This window comes from Haemaphysalis longicornis, unplaced genomic scaffold, assembly GCF_048455015.1.
Source record: "Haemaphysalis longicornis isolate Haplotype H1 unplaced genomic scaffold, Haemaphysalis longicornis Haplotype H1 scaffold_12, whole genome shotgun sequence".
NCBI lineage: Eukaryota > Metazoa > Arthropoda > Arachnida > Ixodida > Ixodidae > Haemaphysalis > Haemaphysalis longicornis.
The window spans coordinates 114,056,847-114,073,058 of record NW_027526225.1 but is presented as its reverse complement, the minus strand read 5'-3'; the positions used below and the strand labels follow the sequence as shown (position 1 = coordinate 114,073,058).

The 16,212-nt window shown below is 48.7% G+C and overlaps 1 protein-coding gene across 2 annotated transcripts in view; it reads left to right on the top strand.

The window, feature by feature from the left end:
* LOC144163311 (uncharacterized) overlaps window positions 1–16,212 on the top strand; it is a 128,431-nt gene that overhangs the window by 51,164 nt on the left and 61,055 nt on the right. Inside the window, exon 1 of one of the 2 annotated variants that reach the window (XM_077694239.1) lies at window positions 1,272–2,887. The exons of the other annotated variant lie outside the window; for it this stretch is intronic. Within the exon in view, the coding sequence (XP_077550365.1) occupies window positions 2,798–2,887 (90 nt within the window). The 5' untranslated portion in view covers window positions 1,272–2,797. Of the gene's footprint in view, window positions 1–1,271; window positions 2,888–16,212 lie in introns of those variants that run through there. 2 annotated transcript variants of the gene reach the window in all.

The window sequence follows — 16,212 nt, the reverse complement described above, 5'->3', positions numbered from 1 at the left end:
AAAGGAGAAAGGCGAGCACTGTGGTCATGCAAAAAGAACAAACACTACAGTAAACCCACCTTTAGCCTCGTGCACCCACCTCCTCGCCTACCGCGTCGTGCGTCGCTACATTGGGCTCCCTCAGAGTACAACGTGCGACTGGCCGGGTGCTTGTGCTGGGCGTGAGGCGTTTGGGATGTGCGGGATTTGATCGCGCGGCTTAACTGACAGTTGTAGGAGGAGAGCTTTGCTTGTGTGATCCTTCATATCTGTTTCGTTTTCGTCTGTTCGTTTTTTGTTCGCCAGTCGCTGCGACAGCACCTTTGTTTTGTTCCAAGAAGCGGAAATGCCACGACCGGTTTGATATTTCCCTTTCGCATGGCTTCGCCGACCCGCCTCTACGCAGTGTTTTCTATAACCAAGGCGATAGTTTGTTTAAATTGTAAGGGCGCTCAGAAATTCTAGGAATTCATCAAGTAAAGCTGTGACGGGCCTTATTTTGAGAAAGTTTGTTAAACGTTAGTTTTACGGCAATCTGATAGCAGAGCATATGGGCCAAGCTTTATCTAGAACAACAGCGAGGACAACCCGCTGAAGTTTTATTTGGTTTTCGTTTCCTTTTAGCATGCTGCCTTTTTGTTGGCTAATTTTTCTGGCTCCTAAAAAGTGAGGATATTGCAATTTTGAACGTTTCTGAATATCGTTGCTCCCCTTCCAGACTTCGCATTTTTTCACTATCACGTACAGGTTTATTTTACCAACAAGCGTACTCAACTCAGTTTTGTGTTCCATTGCTTGATTTCTTACTTAATTAAGCTCAGTTCTGTTAATACGCTTTGCTTGCCCCTACTTCTGCCGCGTTCGCTTATGGTTTCCTTTAAACGAATTGAAGCAGCTACTATATCCGGCTACACCACTTACTCGCCGTTCAGTTTCCTTCGCGTACTATTGCCTCCTGGGCCGCTTCCGGTTTTCCTTTCCCACTAACTTCCGCGTCGCAACTTGCACCTTTCGCTACGTACTAGGTTGCTTCTCAAGAAGCACATCAAAAAAGTGGGAAACCATTCACGTCCCATTCTTGGAACGAGCGCCCGTTCGGAAAGGAATAACATCGCACATCGGAAATTTCCATCGGAGGCACGGTTTCGCCCGCGTATCCGATTCCGGCTTCTGCGTTCCGACATTCTGGTGGAAAAACCAGAATCCGACGCGTCCGAAGACTTCCGATGTGGCCGTGGCTCTCTGCGTCACTTCTCGGTCCTTTAACCGAGCGCCAATTAGATGGTTAGTCAAAACAGTTCACTTTTTCACTACCGTGGATCAAGCCGGATTGAATGGGCGGTTCCCGCCAGTTGAAGACGTGCCGGAGGGCGACTTGGGAAAACACGTCGGAAAGTGCTGGCGAAGCGAGAGTGAGAAGTAGAGGGAGGCGTAGAGGAGGAACTATTTGCCCAGCGGGAGTGCAAATATTGGCACTGCACTCGCGAAGTTTTTTTCGCCCCGGGGTTGCACTGGTTCCGAGCTACGGATAAATAAATAAATGGCGCCGCACGGAAAGGCGTGAAAGAGAGGCGACTTCGTTGAAGAAAAAGGGGCCTCGCACAAATCGTGTTAGCAGCTTCGGGCGAAAGAAAACGCGTTACCCAATACCGGCCCCAAGTCTTTGAAGACGTCTATTTTCTCCTCTGAGCGTGTTTCGCCGAAAGAGAGAGAGAGACGAGCTACGATAAAGAAATCGGATACCAAAAAAGATAAAAAAGCCGTTGATGAAACTAGCAGAGGTCAGGCCTGCTAATGGCAGGGCTCCCTACTCCCGAGGTGCTGAAGAAAATCTACTCTTTGCCAATAGTTTGTTATTTATCAGTCGAACTCGGCTAACGAACCGTCGGAGATTGTTATAACTGTCGTCAGCGCACCGGATATTTTTCATCGATTCTCTGCAGAAAGATGGTGACAACTGAGTAACAAGGGAAGCTTTTCTGTGGTTTCGGCTTCGTGCACTGCTAAAAAAAATAAATTTTCGAGGACCTGTGGAGATGTGTGGCTAGAGAAGAAGCAGAAATCTGAAACAGGCGCAGAAGAAGAGGAAAGGGGACGTCAATTTGGGAGACTGGCATCCTGTCTGGGTCACGTCCTACAACTCGCTGCACTTTTGGAAGGCGGTGTACACCTGTACGTCTTCTGGAACGACGCCTTCCTCTGAGAATCCCCTGGATAAAACACCCCGGCACTCTCTTGAACGTGACACGGCGACGATTCTGGTGTTTGTGATGAAAACCTCGACGTGAGTGCGGCAAAGACGTAGGGACTCGCAATATCGATGAAATCACGAACCGAACGAAGTAGCTTCCGCTTTACAAATTGTGAACAAAAAACGCTCGGTTTTACCCGGTAGTTGGATTCAGGTTAACATTGGTCGCGACAACGAAATATTTACGACAAACCGGAAAGCTGGAAAGCGTCTTGGGTGTATTTCAACCAAGTACACCTCAAGAACGTGGCAGTGTTTGATTTTACAAGGAAGATTTTTGGGGAAAAAAAAAAGGTTGGATCAGGCAACCGTGCCCTCCATGCCAACACTTCATGGTATGTGACTTTGACGTGAAATATATACGGCCGTGTCAGCCATCAGCAGCACTTTCTCCGCAATTTGAAGTGAAATTGAGCGCACGCTGGAAAAGGCAGCTCCTGGATTTTCACCTGCAAAGGGATTCAATGAAAACACTGTTGGGAGACGGATATAGTACGCTCTACTCGTATGCAGTGAAGTGACAAGTGTGCCCAGTATTGCAATCGGGTGTGACATCGTCCGGAGAAAATGAAGCCCAAAAGCAGCTTCGCGCCCCCTAATAAAGGACCACCCAAGACCGTCGTCTTCGCGGGACTCCCCATCGCGTTCGTGAGCATCGTAAGTCGCGCATCGTTTGACTCTTCTCAAATTCAGAATATTAAACTTGCTTGATTCCTGAGTGTCGCTTTATGAGCAGACGCTGAGAATTTTCGGACAATTATACGCGTAGGTGTGACTAACCGCAACAACAACAACGCAAGTGCCTGGGGAACATAATCATTACAAGACCGAGGGATAATATGGTATCAAAGAACGAGATAAGAACACTCTTGGACAGGGAAACGAAATTCTAAAGCAATGTGGGCGTGGCAGGAGCTCACTGGCGAAGTTTCTTGTTGGGCTGTGAACGCGTGGAGTTGTAGACAATGATGGTGCTGATGATGATGTTCAGGGTGCCGCAGCGCGTTTCTGGTGTTCTTTTGTTGTGGGTTTTAAAGCGACGCTTTCTTTGGCCCTCCTCCCGGTTTGTCGGGGCTGCTGCTGTCATGCTTCCGGGTTTCTACTGACAGCGGATAAGGCTGGCTTGCGTGTATCGCGTCAGCAAGGCCCGGAAAGCGACCCGCACGGAGGGTGGGGTGAGCAAGGGGTAGAGTTACACGAGGCAGCCCTGGCGCTCAAGGGGTCAGGCGGGAAATCGACATAAAAGGGGGAATGGGTGACTGGAGAAGCCCTATTTCATGCGGATTACAAAGTTGAACGTTTCTCGTTACATCCCGTATTTCTCGACGCATTCGCCACTTCTCACCGTTCTGAAAAGTCAGCAACTATGCCAATCACACAAGCACACGCTAAAAAATGGCACACCCAAGTTTATTTCATACCTAGGTGTGCTATGATGGAAGCTTTGGGTTACGCCGATTCTCAGCGATGTGAAAGATACGCATTTTTTTTTTTAATGCGGGAGATTTTTAAGTGGGGCCGATGACGTTCTGTCAAAAAACAAATGCCTTTCCTTATAGGTTGGTTCGTCGGCCGAAAAGCTCTATTAAGATCTCTGGACGCACGGCGTGAGCGTGAAACCGGGCTTCCATTGTGCTAAACCGATTTCTTGAAAACAAATCGCGAAAAAGAAACGGAGTACACGCATAGATAATGAAGAAGGAGTGCAATGGTGTAGATGTATCTCAGAAACCACGTATCGGGATCCATTTAGATTGTTCGTAGATGTTTTTACTTAGGGCACGGAAAATTGTCTCGTGGGTTAGTTCTTCATTTACGATTGGGGACGCGCTTTTAGCTTTGGCACTTCTCTGAGTGTTCTTCGGGGAGGGATGGTAAATTTTTTTACACTCTTTAGGTGACGTCCGGCCTCATGGCAAGGGGACTACAGCATATTACAGGCTTTATAGCATACGTGGTTAATTCTGAAAAATGCGTTTTTTTTTGCGGACTTCACAATATGTCAAACGAAGAAAGGGACTAAAAGGCTCACAAAACTGATTCGCCTCAAAAGTTCTGGCGTGCGCACGTGACACATTTTTGAGGCTACCACTGTTAAAATCATGGGAAAGTTTTCGCTGCGTAGTTACGGTTTGCACTGCGTTGCTAATTATTCAGTGCGGGCACGACACTTCTTTTGGCATTTAGTTATCTGTCTGCAAATGTCACGCTCAACATTTATTTCAGCTTTCGGCGTTAAGAACCAAATCTTGCACGAATGCCAAAGGTTCACAGAAAACAGGCACGTGTTTCTAGAATTTAACGTTTAACTCGTTTTTTTTTTCAGGAAGGGGAGGTTGTCGTATCAATGTTTTCCTATTTCGACAAGCGAGGGGAATTTCTGCTCCGATTTCTCGTTCATTGATTGATTTTGACGTTTAACGTGCCGATTAACGCGCTGACGTTACACAGGTGATGAGGCGCGCCCTAGTGGAGGGCTCCGGATTAATTTTTACCACCTGGGGATCTTTAACGTACACCGAAACCTCCAACAACTGGGCGTTTTCGCTTTTCGCCTCGATCAGAAAAGTGGCCGCCGGGGCCAGGAGTCGAACCCGCGTCCTCGGGCTCAGCAGCACAACGCCCTAGCCACTGAGCCACCGTGGCGGGATGATTTCTTATTCAGTGTTTCTCTACGTTCCGACAAAAGGCAAACGGCGAGGAAAAGCGTATCGAGAAGCCGTAAGCCCACGCGACCGGACTTCCGGGTTGCGCTCGCAGCAACCTTGACTGATCTCAGATGCAAGCCACCTCAAGATATGCATAACAGCATTTTGTCCCCTCTTCATCCGGCATTGCCTCAACAAAAGCGCCGAGAGAAAAAAAAAAAACACCAAGGGAGGTTATAATAAACCCACGGAAGTTCCGGTAGGTTAACGCAAACGCCTACATGATGTTATAATATCCCATAGAACGGAATTTTGCAAAGTTCACCACACTTGTCCGCTGTTCTCCGGGTCTCTCGAGGGTAAGCGATCAATGAATCTCCCATTACCTTTGAGCTCTACCGGCAGCCATTACGATCAAAGAGAATGCCGGAAGAAGCTCAAGTGATGCGGTGCATAATATATAAGACGGTGTGTGCAGACACTGCCAGAGCAGACTGGTTAAGTAGAAGCCCAGTGAGGCGCGCTAGTGCCCCGCTGCTTTGATTGGAAACACGCCACTGGCCTCATGTAGTGCTTGTACGTCCAAGGTAAGACTGCGGTACGCGTGCGAGCTGGTCTGGTCGTTAGGTACAGATTCGGAGAAGGCACTCAACGAAACGCACCTGAATCGGGTCAATGTGAGCAGAGTGCTTGCGCGGTTCTCGAGAAAGGGGCGGTAATAGCAAACCGGCGCGTGGAGCTGAAGGACGGGCAAGAAATAGCCTAGATTCACTCTTTCCATGTTCTATCTGGTACGCGATGGGAGTTTGGCTGTTTCAGTATTAAGGCGAAAGCCTAGAATGTCTCATGAAACGCGAATAGTGGCTGTCGTCGTAAAAACGAATGGTTCAAAATGGCTGCCACTGTAAGGAGAAAATAAAAACGGAATGGGATTCCTGTGGGGTTTGAACTCGGGTCGCCACAGCAGGGGTCAAGTGTGTTACCCTTGCTCTAACGCTAATTCAGCGCCCTATAGGGGGGAGAGGGCAAAAGTAGCCCGGTAGAGCCGGAGGAGGAGGAGGAGGAGGAGGAGGACTTTGTAACTGGGTCTGGTGGAGGACACGGTAGTTTTCGTGACCTGCGTGGCCCGGTTGGTTCGTGCAAACTGCACTGCCGGGTCAGAGATCTCCAAGGCCTGCTCCCAGTGTGAGGGGTAAGAAATAGGAGCAAGTGGGTTGCGGGGACACTCGCAGGGAGAGGGATAGCGAGTGTCAGGTGCGAGGAATTGAGGGCACACAGGCGAAGGGTTTTTGGTTGAGGTAATGAAGGATTGTTCGGCGGGGGGTTGTGTAGGCTTCGAGGAGCCACCAGTGGAGATCCGCCTCGTGGGTGAGGGAAGGATGTGGTCGAGGATATATTGTGCGGAGGAAGAGAGTGTGTTGGGTGATGTCCTACTATGAGACCAGAGCGTTCCGAAAGCGGGGGGTGCCGCGGGTCCAACCAAAAGGTTGCAAGAGCTCGAGTTGTACAGCTGGACGCGTCATTGGCTTCTGTGCCAGTGTGGGCTGGGCTTCACAGAAGGGCCACGTAGTTGGACAGCGCTCCAGGGGAGAGACTTTTGAGGCCTATTTGGGAGTGCAGTCTTGTAGAGAAGTAGCGAATCGCCGATAGAGATCCTGAAAGAACGACTTTGAGTTTGGAACACTGCACTACGGCGAGGGAGATAGCAACCACTTCAACCATAGCAACCACATGAATTACGTCAGCATAGATAGCAACCATATCAGCAACCACTTCGCAGTGGTCGCTGACGGGGTATGTATCGTGAGTGCGTCTAGGGGGTGGGGCCGTCGATCGGCGAGACGGCGGTTGCGACAAAATCCGGCTTATCGCGGTAGCTATCCGCTTCGACTTATAGATGATGTTGGGCCGTAGAGAATGTGCGCTGCAGATGTCGTGCCCTGGCGAGTGGCGGTCGATGGGGTGCAGGGGCTGCATATTAATAACCCAGGAGTGGGAATATATGCAAGAGGTAGCGTAGCGCTGTGTTCAAGGCACTCTGCAACCCTTCCGATAAACGCTGTCTCTCTTTCCTTCGCGTCTGAAAGCATTGTGAACGCTATAGTTTTCACCAGCACCGAGCGACACTGCGTGATTTACTCGTCACAGTATGCCCGCCTTCCGATCTGCTTTCCTTTTGTGGCATTTTTTTTCTGAAGTGGCTATCGAAAGCGTTTATTGCTAAAAGTGGAGGGAAGTCGGCCAATGGCTCCTGCCTTGATGTAATGACGTAAATTGAGCGTTTGAAGAACGTCAGGACCGGGAATGTTTTGTGCAAATTTCTAAGTTACCTGATGGGAATACAGCAGTAATTTTTGTTTAATACACTTCGTGACTCCCTATTCGAAGTACTGGATGTGTTTGCTAACAACGTTCTGAAGGCATTGGGGATTTAGAAAAAAAAAGGTAAAAAGGTGTTGTAAGGTCTCTTACATAGGTAGGGTACCTGGATGCACGCGCTTTCCGCCGCTCGGGTGTGTAACCAAGCCCCCTACGAATAAGGTAGGCCATACATGACTGGAAGGCGGGTGGTTAGGCGGGCCAGGCGAATCGGACGCCTGGCTATCTGTGTGATAGTCTGGATATCTGGACTGTGCGGTGGGCTTTAGTGGTTTTGTCGATGGTATTGTGAATGCCCATTGCTAATAGCGGGTTGGTGGGGGCGTTGGGAGCAATTAGGGAGGCAGCGCGGCAGATGCGTCATGATAGACAGTGAGTTTGCCGTAGGGGAAATGGAAGGTAAGGCGATTAGAGAGACCCTGATATCCTGAGTCCTTCCTTCACTCGAGTCTCTAGTGGAGGAGATCCTTGAAAGCGATTTCTCCATGCATAAGCATTGCGGAATCCTCCCCTCAGACGAGTGGAGGGAGCAAATGGAGTGGAGGAGGGACTCGGAATACGGCCCAGAGAGTACAAAGGAATGAAGGTGTTGCAAACGTTAGGGTTCGGAAATGCCACGACATCGTGTGGTGATTCTTCGTGGGAGGTTAAGGGTCTGGAGTACGTGGGATCACAGTGCGCGCCGCGTAATGGGTGGACGTCACGGCACGTGAGTATAGCTAATGCACGCGAACAGATATCTCCCTGCGGGGAAGCTCCCGCGTAAACTACGGCCGGTTTGCCTGTCAGAGCGAATCGCGTCAAAGGAGGAAGAAACAAAGGCGAACAAAAAGACACGTAGCCGTAAAAGCATCTTTGATAATCGCATGGTTCTCGGCTTCAAAGGTCATAAGAAGACTTAAGTGCCCGGTTTATTTTTGCTCTTTTAGGCGTTCTATAAAGAAATAGGCTCCAATTCACGCTGTGAAGGTGGTTGGAAAGCAAAGCTGTAAACGACCCTCACTACAATCGCCCATGTGAAGTCACTTGAATTCACACACGTGGCTCTACAAAGAGTGAAACCAGAGATTCTGCCAGCCTTTACCTGCAAATCGCTGGGGCGGCGTCCCGGATGCAGACGCGTCGGCCACGGCCGGACTAGAGCAGCGGACGTCGCCGCTGTAGCCCAGCCGTGAGTCGGGAGAAAGAAAACGGAGAGGAGCGTCATTCGAAGGCCTACGGGGGAACCTAGCCAACCAGATGTGCTAGCTCGGGGCTACATCACCACGCGACACAAACGCGGTCACCGAAACAAGTCGGGATGTGAGCTTAGTGATTCCCATTTATACCAATCTAAACTAGTTAGTTTAGGAAGTTTGAGAATGGCGATAAAGCTGAGGGAACTCTTGTAATCGCTATTTCACTATTGATCAGAACCAGTTACTACTTTCGCCTTTTGTAATGCCTGTTAAAACACAACCAAATTGGTATTCACCAATTTAGGAAACGAAGTCCCATTTGTGGCAAGCAGTGCGAAAAGGTAGTTTTTGTTTAGTGGCCAGATATCTGTATGTGGTCTCTACATTTTGTTTTCGTGCCCTGCAAACCAATATTTAACGTATATTTGACGTACGATCACTTAACTCCGTCGTGTCCGGGTTACCCAGGAGGTGCTGTCAAACAGGTTAATCACGCCGTGCAAAGGAAGCGCGCAATGGACGCGAAGCTGCGCCTGAACAGGCCCGAAACGACCGTCGCCAAAGCAGACGGCAAAGTCGGGTCGCGCCGATGCATCCGCCGGCATGAGCGCGCGGAACGCTGGCTAAATTCGCCGCGCCATATGCAGTGTGGTCCGTGAGTGAAAACCACCCTTCCTTCCGCAGCCGCGTAGGGAGTTTCTTGTCCCGCACGTGACGAAAAAAACATTGGATGGCAGAGGTAGAAAGCTTTGCTTTAAAACTACAGCCTACTTCGGGCTTATCGAGCGATGCTTGCGTGGTGACAGCATGCTTGTGAAAAAATACTTATCAAATTCAATGTTGTAGCCTCTGCCAGGAGTACGTTCGACGGAACGGGAGCGTTCTCTCACTTATTCACGCGCTATAAAAAGAAGACCCTGCACAAGGAGCCCTATTTCTTTTTGAAACATGGTAATGAGATGCAATGCCACCGGCGTCGCGTTGAAATGGTCGTCAGACGCTTTAAATGTCAAATGAACGGATGGCTCGAGTTGTTTCTCTAAATGTTCTTGTCATACAAGGGTCGTTTTAGACAGACATTCTGTCGGGTCAGAAGTGAGCGACAAAACAGAAGGATGGCTAGTGCTAGGAGCCTGTCATAATACAGCGACTGAGGCGGTACTGTGCGATTTGCAAAGAGGAGGGAAAAAAGATTTTCAAATCATCTGGTGTCATTATTGAACCCAGTAATTGGCGCAAAACGGCAGCTAACAATTGAGCTATGAGGAGCTCATGTAATATAAGTTGCATTCGCGTATGCCGTACGGGCCATGTACTAAATTATAGAAATACGAAAATTTGTGAATTCAACTTAGTCAGGAGTGATTATATAGTCATTTATATATAACGAAAGAGAAGTAAAATCAGTCGAAATCAAGATTTTCTTCATGAATATAGAGCTGTAAAATGAGTTAATTGTTTCGCGTCCTCTGATGGTGGAAGTGATTCGCCAGCACCGACAATTGGTGCAGTCGTTCGATAAGTGTGCTTACAAGTACTGACTTCCCAATACTTTTTTCGAGTTGTAGTAACATGGGGGTGGTATTACTGTTTTAAAACTTTACTTGACACGCTTTAGTTCCAGCTTTGAATTTAATTGAACTGCGTAATAGCTGCACTAATTTAGAGGCGTTATTTTTTGTTGGTTGCTCCTTCCACTTATGACGTGAACCGCGTACTGTGTTTACATAAAGTGCGTTAGCACCAGACTGCAACTCGCTGTTGTACCGAAATCGCGACAATGGCCCGCAGCGAGCGGGAAAAAGCGCCACATGCTGTGACTGCGGAAAAAAGAAGAAAGCGAGTGCCGGCGAGGCTAGGAATAAAAAAGCTCCCCAAGCCCGCAGCGTCATTCATGTGGTGAAGAGAGCGAAAACAGGGAAAGCGGCAATCGAGGGGTCATTGACACCCCCCAGAGCTGCACTCCCCTCCAGTGGGGTAGCCTTAACTTCTGCTGCTACCCTCCTCCTCCCGCTCCCACTCCACCTCCCGCCACTCGTAGTTCTCTCCATCTTAACTGCTTTGATTTCTTCACTCTTGGTGTTTGCTTCCGGACCGCGGGCCGGCTCAGCTGTATACGCCATTCAGGTCACGGATTTGCCAGCGGAGCTCTGGAGTCACGGTCCCGTGTCGTGTTTTCTATTTTTGTCTTTTTCGGCGGTGATGCAGCGATCACAAGATTGCAGAAATAAAAACGAAGTAAAGAAAGAACAATACCAGGGGCCTTTGAGGATGCCGGCAGTCGATGGCTGCGGAATAACTTGGCTCACATTGACGGTTTCCCGGTAGTGCGAGTACACACCTCAGCACGCGAGTTTCGCTGATTTCTTTTTACCAGAACGCAGTAGTGGAATTTCATGGCTTGATCCGGAAGGAGAATCTGAAGTTCACCACTGGGAAATAGAGTATTCTTGCTTTTTAACGATGCTTGGAATCCTGGTCGCGTATTACACAAACTTTTCCGAGCTAAAATGAAAGCACTAAGAGAGAAAACTAGCTAAATGCAATGATCACTGACCATCACTTGACAGTGGAGTTGATGTGTTCGATATAGGTCTAACAAATTGGAACCATGTTGAGGTTATAAGGTGCGAGATAATGCAGAGCTTGAGTCTGTACCCGCCGCGGTGGCTCAGGGGCGAATGCGTTGCGCTGCTGAGCATGAGGTCACGGGTTCGATTCCCGGCCGCGGTGGCCGCTTTCCTGGTGGAGGCGAAAAGCAAAAACGCCCGTGTGTACGAGGTTTCGGCGCACGTTAAAGATCCGCAGCTGGTCAAAATTAATCCGGGGGAGCCCTCCACTACGGCGCGCCTCATCGCCTGCGTTGCGTCGGCGCGATAAACCCTACAATCAAATCAATCGAGTCTGAACTGGGCCTCCTTTGGTTCGTACAGCGCGTAGAGTTCTAGACGCAGGTTGTGTTGCTTTGCTCCCTTTGCTGAATCTCGGGAGTGTCGGGAATGTCACGTCGTCCATCGTGGATAATCAGTGGGCACGTTATCTGGGGGGGGGGGGGTGGCAAAGAAGCTTGAAAGAATAGGTACAAAATTCACGGGTACTGGTCGCGCATCGGTCAAGTAGTTACATAAATGGTAAAGTTATGTCGGAAGCGGCATTCCACCACGCTATCAGCAGTTAGTACGGATTATGCGACGTAAACAAAGATGCTGTCTTTCAGGGGTGAACACAAGTCACCGGTTCTCATGAATATTTATCACATGTGGCACGTCAGTGGACGAGACACTATTCTTCAGTACGAGAAACACCTTCCGAGCTCTGTTCTCCAAGTTGTGCATTCCTAGACAGTGCCTCACCTCTTGGCTGATAGATTAGATAGTTGGAAATCGCTTGATTGTTTACGTTATTCAGCAGTTTTATACATGACGCTGCACTCAAAGTATCTTATTTTGAGATTTCTTGTACCTATTTCAAGCACCATTCTCTTCATTCACCTGATTTTAATCCCTCTAGCTGCATTTACTACTTCACGATGCTAGAGATGCAAGTATGCGTTCAAACGTAAATCATTCTATGTTGTCCAATGCCTATGATGTAGCGAAGGTTTCATAAACGGTCTGTCGACAATAACGTTCCCCCTGTCATAGAGGATCACATTGGTATCTCACTCATACACGGTAAATCATCCTGTCCAGTATAATCTGATTGATTGATCGATTGTGGGGTGTAACGCGCCGACGCCACACAGGCGATGAGGCGCGCCGTAGTGGAGGGCTCTCCCGGATTAATTTTGATCACCTGGGAATCTTTAAAGTGCGCCGAAATCTCGAACTTATGGGCGTTTTCGCTTTTCGCCTCCATCAGAAAAGAGGCCGCCGTGACCGGAAATTGAACCTGCGTACTTGGGCTCAGCACCCAGTATAGTCTGACCCTACGTGAACGCAGAACTATTCAAGAAGGAAAGTTTGACATACACCTGAATGCAGCCAAACGGCTACAAAGGAGAGCTATACGGCTTTCTCAGAAACTTCGCATTAAAAAAAATTTGTCCTAGGACGAACTTTTCTCCAACTGCGAAGTTTCTGAGAAAGCTGTATAGCTCTCCTTTGTGGCCGTCCGTTCGGCTGCATTTAGGTGGATGTCAAACTTTCCTTTATAGAAACTTACTCCATCTTGGGGATTTCCCCTAAATCCGATCGGACAGAACTATTCATGTTCACCTTTTCATGAAAACGGGAGGAGATAGCACGGGAAGGGTGTGCGTTAAAAAGAAAGTGCATCATATTTCACCTTTACGGGCAGGTGCGGAGCGCCTATACTAGGAAATAGTCGCTCGCATCTTTCGGGGCTGACCATATTTCCTGCAAAGGGCCGTATCTTCGAAAGACCGGGAAAATAAGGAAGGTGGATCGATCAGCCGGCTCTTCGCTGCCATTTAGTTTTGCTCCAACCCAGCGATTCACTAGAACGACGGTACTCCTAGAACGTACCTTCTTTTCTTGTTTCGCAAAAGATTGCCTCCCGGAAGTGTTCTTGGAAGCGGGCGTGCTTTTGAGCTGCTCCATCTCTTTCGCGGAAGTACGTATAGCGGCTTCAGTCATCTACGAATGGCCGTCTTGTTGAGATATTTCTATCATGTGTACAAGCATGCGCCAAGGATACGCATAATTTCGCGCTAGGGTGAATATACTCGCAATTGAAGTTGCTGGAGAGATCACTCAGGTTTAATTCATATCTTGAGCTCCAAGGGAGCGCGACTGTGGTTGGGACACAATGAACGCTGAGTGCCGAAGTTTCATAGCAGGCAATATACTGTGTTTTGTTTCCGTTTATGCTCGAGAACCAGTGCTGTCATGGCAATAAAATAATGGTTAGTTTGTACACACTACTAGGCTGTGCGAAAGCCGTCACCGACTAACTTATTTTTTTTCTTTTTTGCGGACTTTCTTGATCGTAAATTATTGTGTGCCGGTCACTCAGCAAAACATCCAGACTATCATTGTAATGCCGTTTTTGTCGTCAGAATGAAGAGCCAGGCAAAAATGTTTTTTTTTTCTTCTCAACAGTTTAAGTTTAAGAAGGTGCATCCTTCGGATCCTTCGCCACACTTCCTTTAGGCTGTACAGTTTCAATGCCGTGACTGTTCGGTGGTTAAGTTGGGATGCGGAAGTATGCGCCTTTTCAGTAGTGCAGAAGGTGCAGAAGTGAGGCATGACAAAAATGACCGATGCTCTACGCTTGAAAGTGTGTAAGGGGAATTGATTGATTATGAGGTTTAACGCGCCGACGCAACAGAGGCGATGAGGCGCGATGAGGCTTCAGATTAAATTCGACCTTCCGGGAATCTTTAACGTGCGCCGAAATCTTGAACACACGGGCATTTTCGCTGTTCGCCTCCATCAGAAAAGCTGCCGCCGCGGCCGGAAATCAAACCCGCCTCCTTGGGCTCAGCAGCACAACGCCTTAGCATCTGAGCCACCACGGCGGGTCATAAGGGGATTTCAATGTGGTGCGCGCAGCCACTCACGCTCGCACGCACACGTGGGAACGCCCGAATGGATGCGCGGGCACACGAACATGTTCACGTGTGTTTTATTGTTTGTCTGTGTGTTTGTTAATGTGTGCGCTCGCGTATGTGTGCGGGTTTGCCTACGTAAGTGTGTGGGCAGTGTGTGCTGCGTGCGTGCGTGTGTATGTATATATGTGTGTGTGCACGCACATTTGCATTTCTAGTAATACACACCCATTACCTGTAATCATACTATGCGTTCATACTGATTTGTTCAGCAGAGGACGTAGCTGTTAATTCTTTCTCCAGAAAATAAAACGAGGTTCGCATGACAGACGAGGAGGCGCGTGGAGGCGGACGGATATGTGACGTCAACGTAACGTTACCGGATGGTCCGGCTTTGCGGTGCATTCACACGTGCGGAGCGACTACCAGACGACAGCGCGGAGGAAGCGAGGCAGCTCTCGACCGCTCACGGCACCGCTAACGCCAAGGCGCGCTTCTCCCCCTTCTCGGGACAACAGCAGCGCAAACAACAACATTTCAAACGGCGCTCGCACCTGTCACTGCCTTACGTGTCGACCACGCCGCGTTGGAAAAGCCGCCCTCGCACCCGCTACAACCTAAAACCGCGTGACCGCAGTGCCAAAAACAGGTTACATTCCCTGACGAGGTCCGCTGCGGTCGACCGAAAAGATGTGGTGGCATTTTCTTACCCGGAACGTTCGTGGGCGATCCCCGCCGAGGGGCTGAGCCTAAAATGGGTCACGTGAGCGGGCTCCCCAAGCGAGAAAGACGGGATTTCTCCATCGTGTGAATCTCGACTAAACAGCGCCAGGTCGGGAGTCCTCCTGTAATTATTACAAATAACATGCAACGAGACGCTCATCAAAACGAGCATCAATAGTGCGATCTTAAAACTTAATTCATCATCAAGGTCTGAATTACCACTCACCTCCCAGTCTATGCAATCAGAAGCGTCAGAAGCATGACTGAGGCCAGAGATTGGGTGGCAAGGAGGGATGGGAACTCCTCCTTTTCGGTATGATTCTTCTAATTCAGTGATCCCGTGATGTTTTACCCACTGCGGGATCCTTTACCCACAAGTGTTTCAAGATATTTCTAATTTGTGTTGCTCCCCTTTTTCGGCGCGCACCATTTCTCGTACTCGTACCTGTACTCTGTACAGGTACGAGCACCTGTACCTGTGCTTGTACCTGGTGCGCACCTGTGCTCGGGCGCACCATCTAGGCGCTGCTTCCGTGCAAAAGTAATGCTTAAACTACTCGGTATAAGAGCGTCTCATATAGTCAACGTGTGTGGATAAGCAACGTGTGTGGATAAGTGTGGATTGTAAAGGACACTGTTTAGCTTTTTTTATGTTTGCCTAAAGGTCGGGGTCAAATGCGTTGGCGGTCGGATGTAACTGCAGCGCGTTTCATGGTTTTAAATGTTTTCTATTGCCGTCGATGCGAACTGTTGCGAACAATTTGAATTATTAAACAGTCCTATTACACTGTGTTCCTTAATACAAGTTTAACTCACATTAGCTCACGCCATTATCGGCTTAAACCAGCAGCATTATCGCCAGTTTTACCGAGACTTAGAAAAATACCCTTTTTCATTTCTGAGCGCGTTAAGGGCGCGAAGATGATGTTACGGGTTTGTCTAAATTGACAGAGACATAACTGAAAATAAAAGACACTTCGAAGAGCTTAAGTTTAGAAAAAACACCACGAAATAAAGTAAAAAGAAAATTTGAGCCAAGCCCATTCACAAGCTTGAGTACCGCGTCACTCCAAGTAATCATTAACGGGCTAAAATTTTCCGACGGCTATGGTGTTAAGGCCGTCATTCAATTTTAGGAAGCTCCTTAAACATTCACGACTTACTCAACAACTTTTCTCCTTTCAACTGCGCACAGGAAATCCCAGGAACGAACAGCATTAGAAAGAAGTTCGGCAAACTTCCCGTGCGCAAAGTTTGGAAGAAGAGAACGCCGCGTGGAATAAAAATGCTCCGGCAAGTGCCTCGAACAATACGCAGGCGTGCCTCAGACGCCTGGAACCAGCGAACAAGCTCCGAAGGAACCTGTCAGCGTTTTTCACCATATGACGTGCTCTTGATGCCGTGCAAACAAGCTTAAAGCTTCGAATGCGTGACCGCGGAGAAAGGTTGGCGAGGCGATGGAAAAGCGCTCGGGGAACTTTAATAGCACGAAAACGGCGTTAAATTGCAGGAATGACGACAGAATGGGGATAGAAATACCAA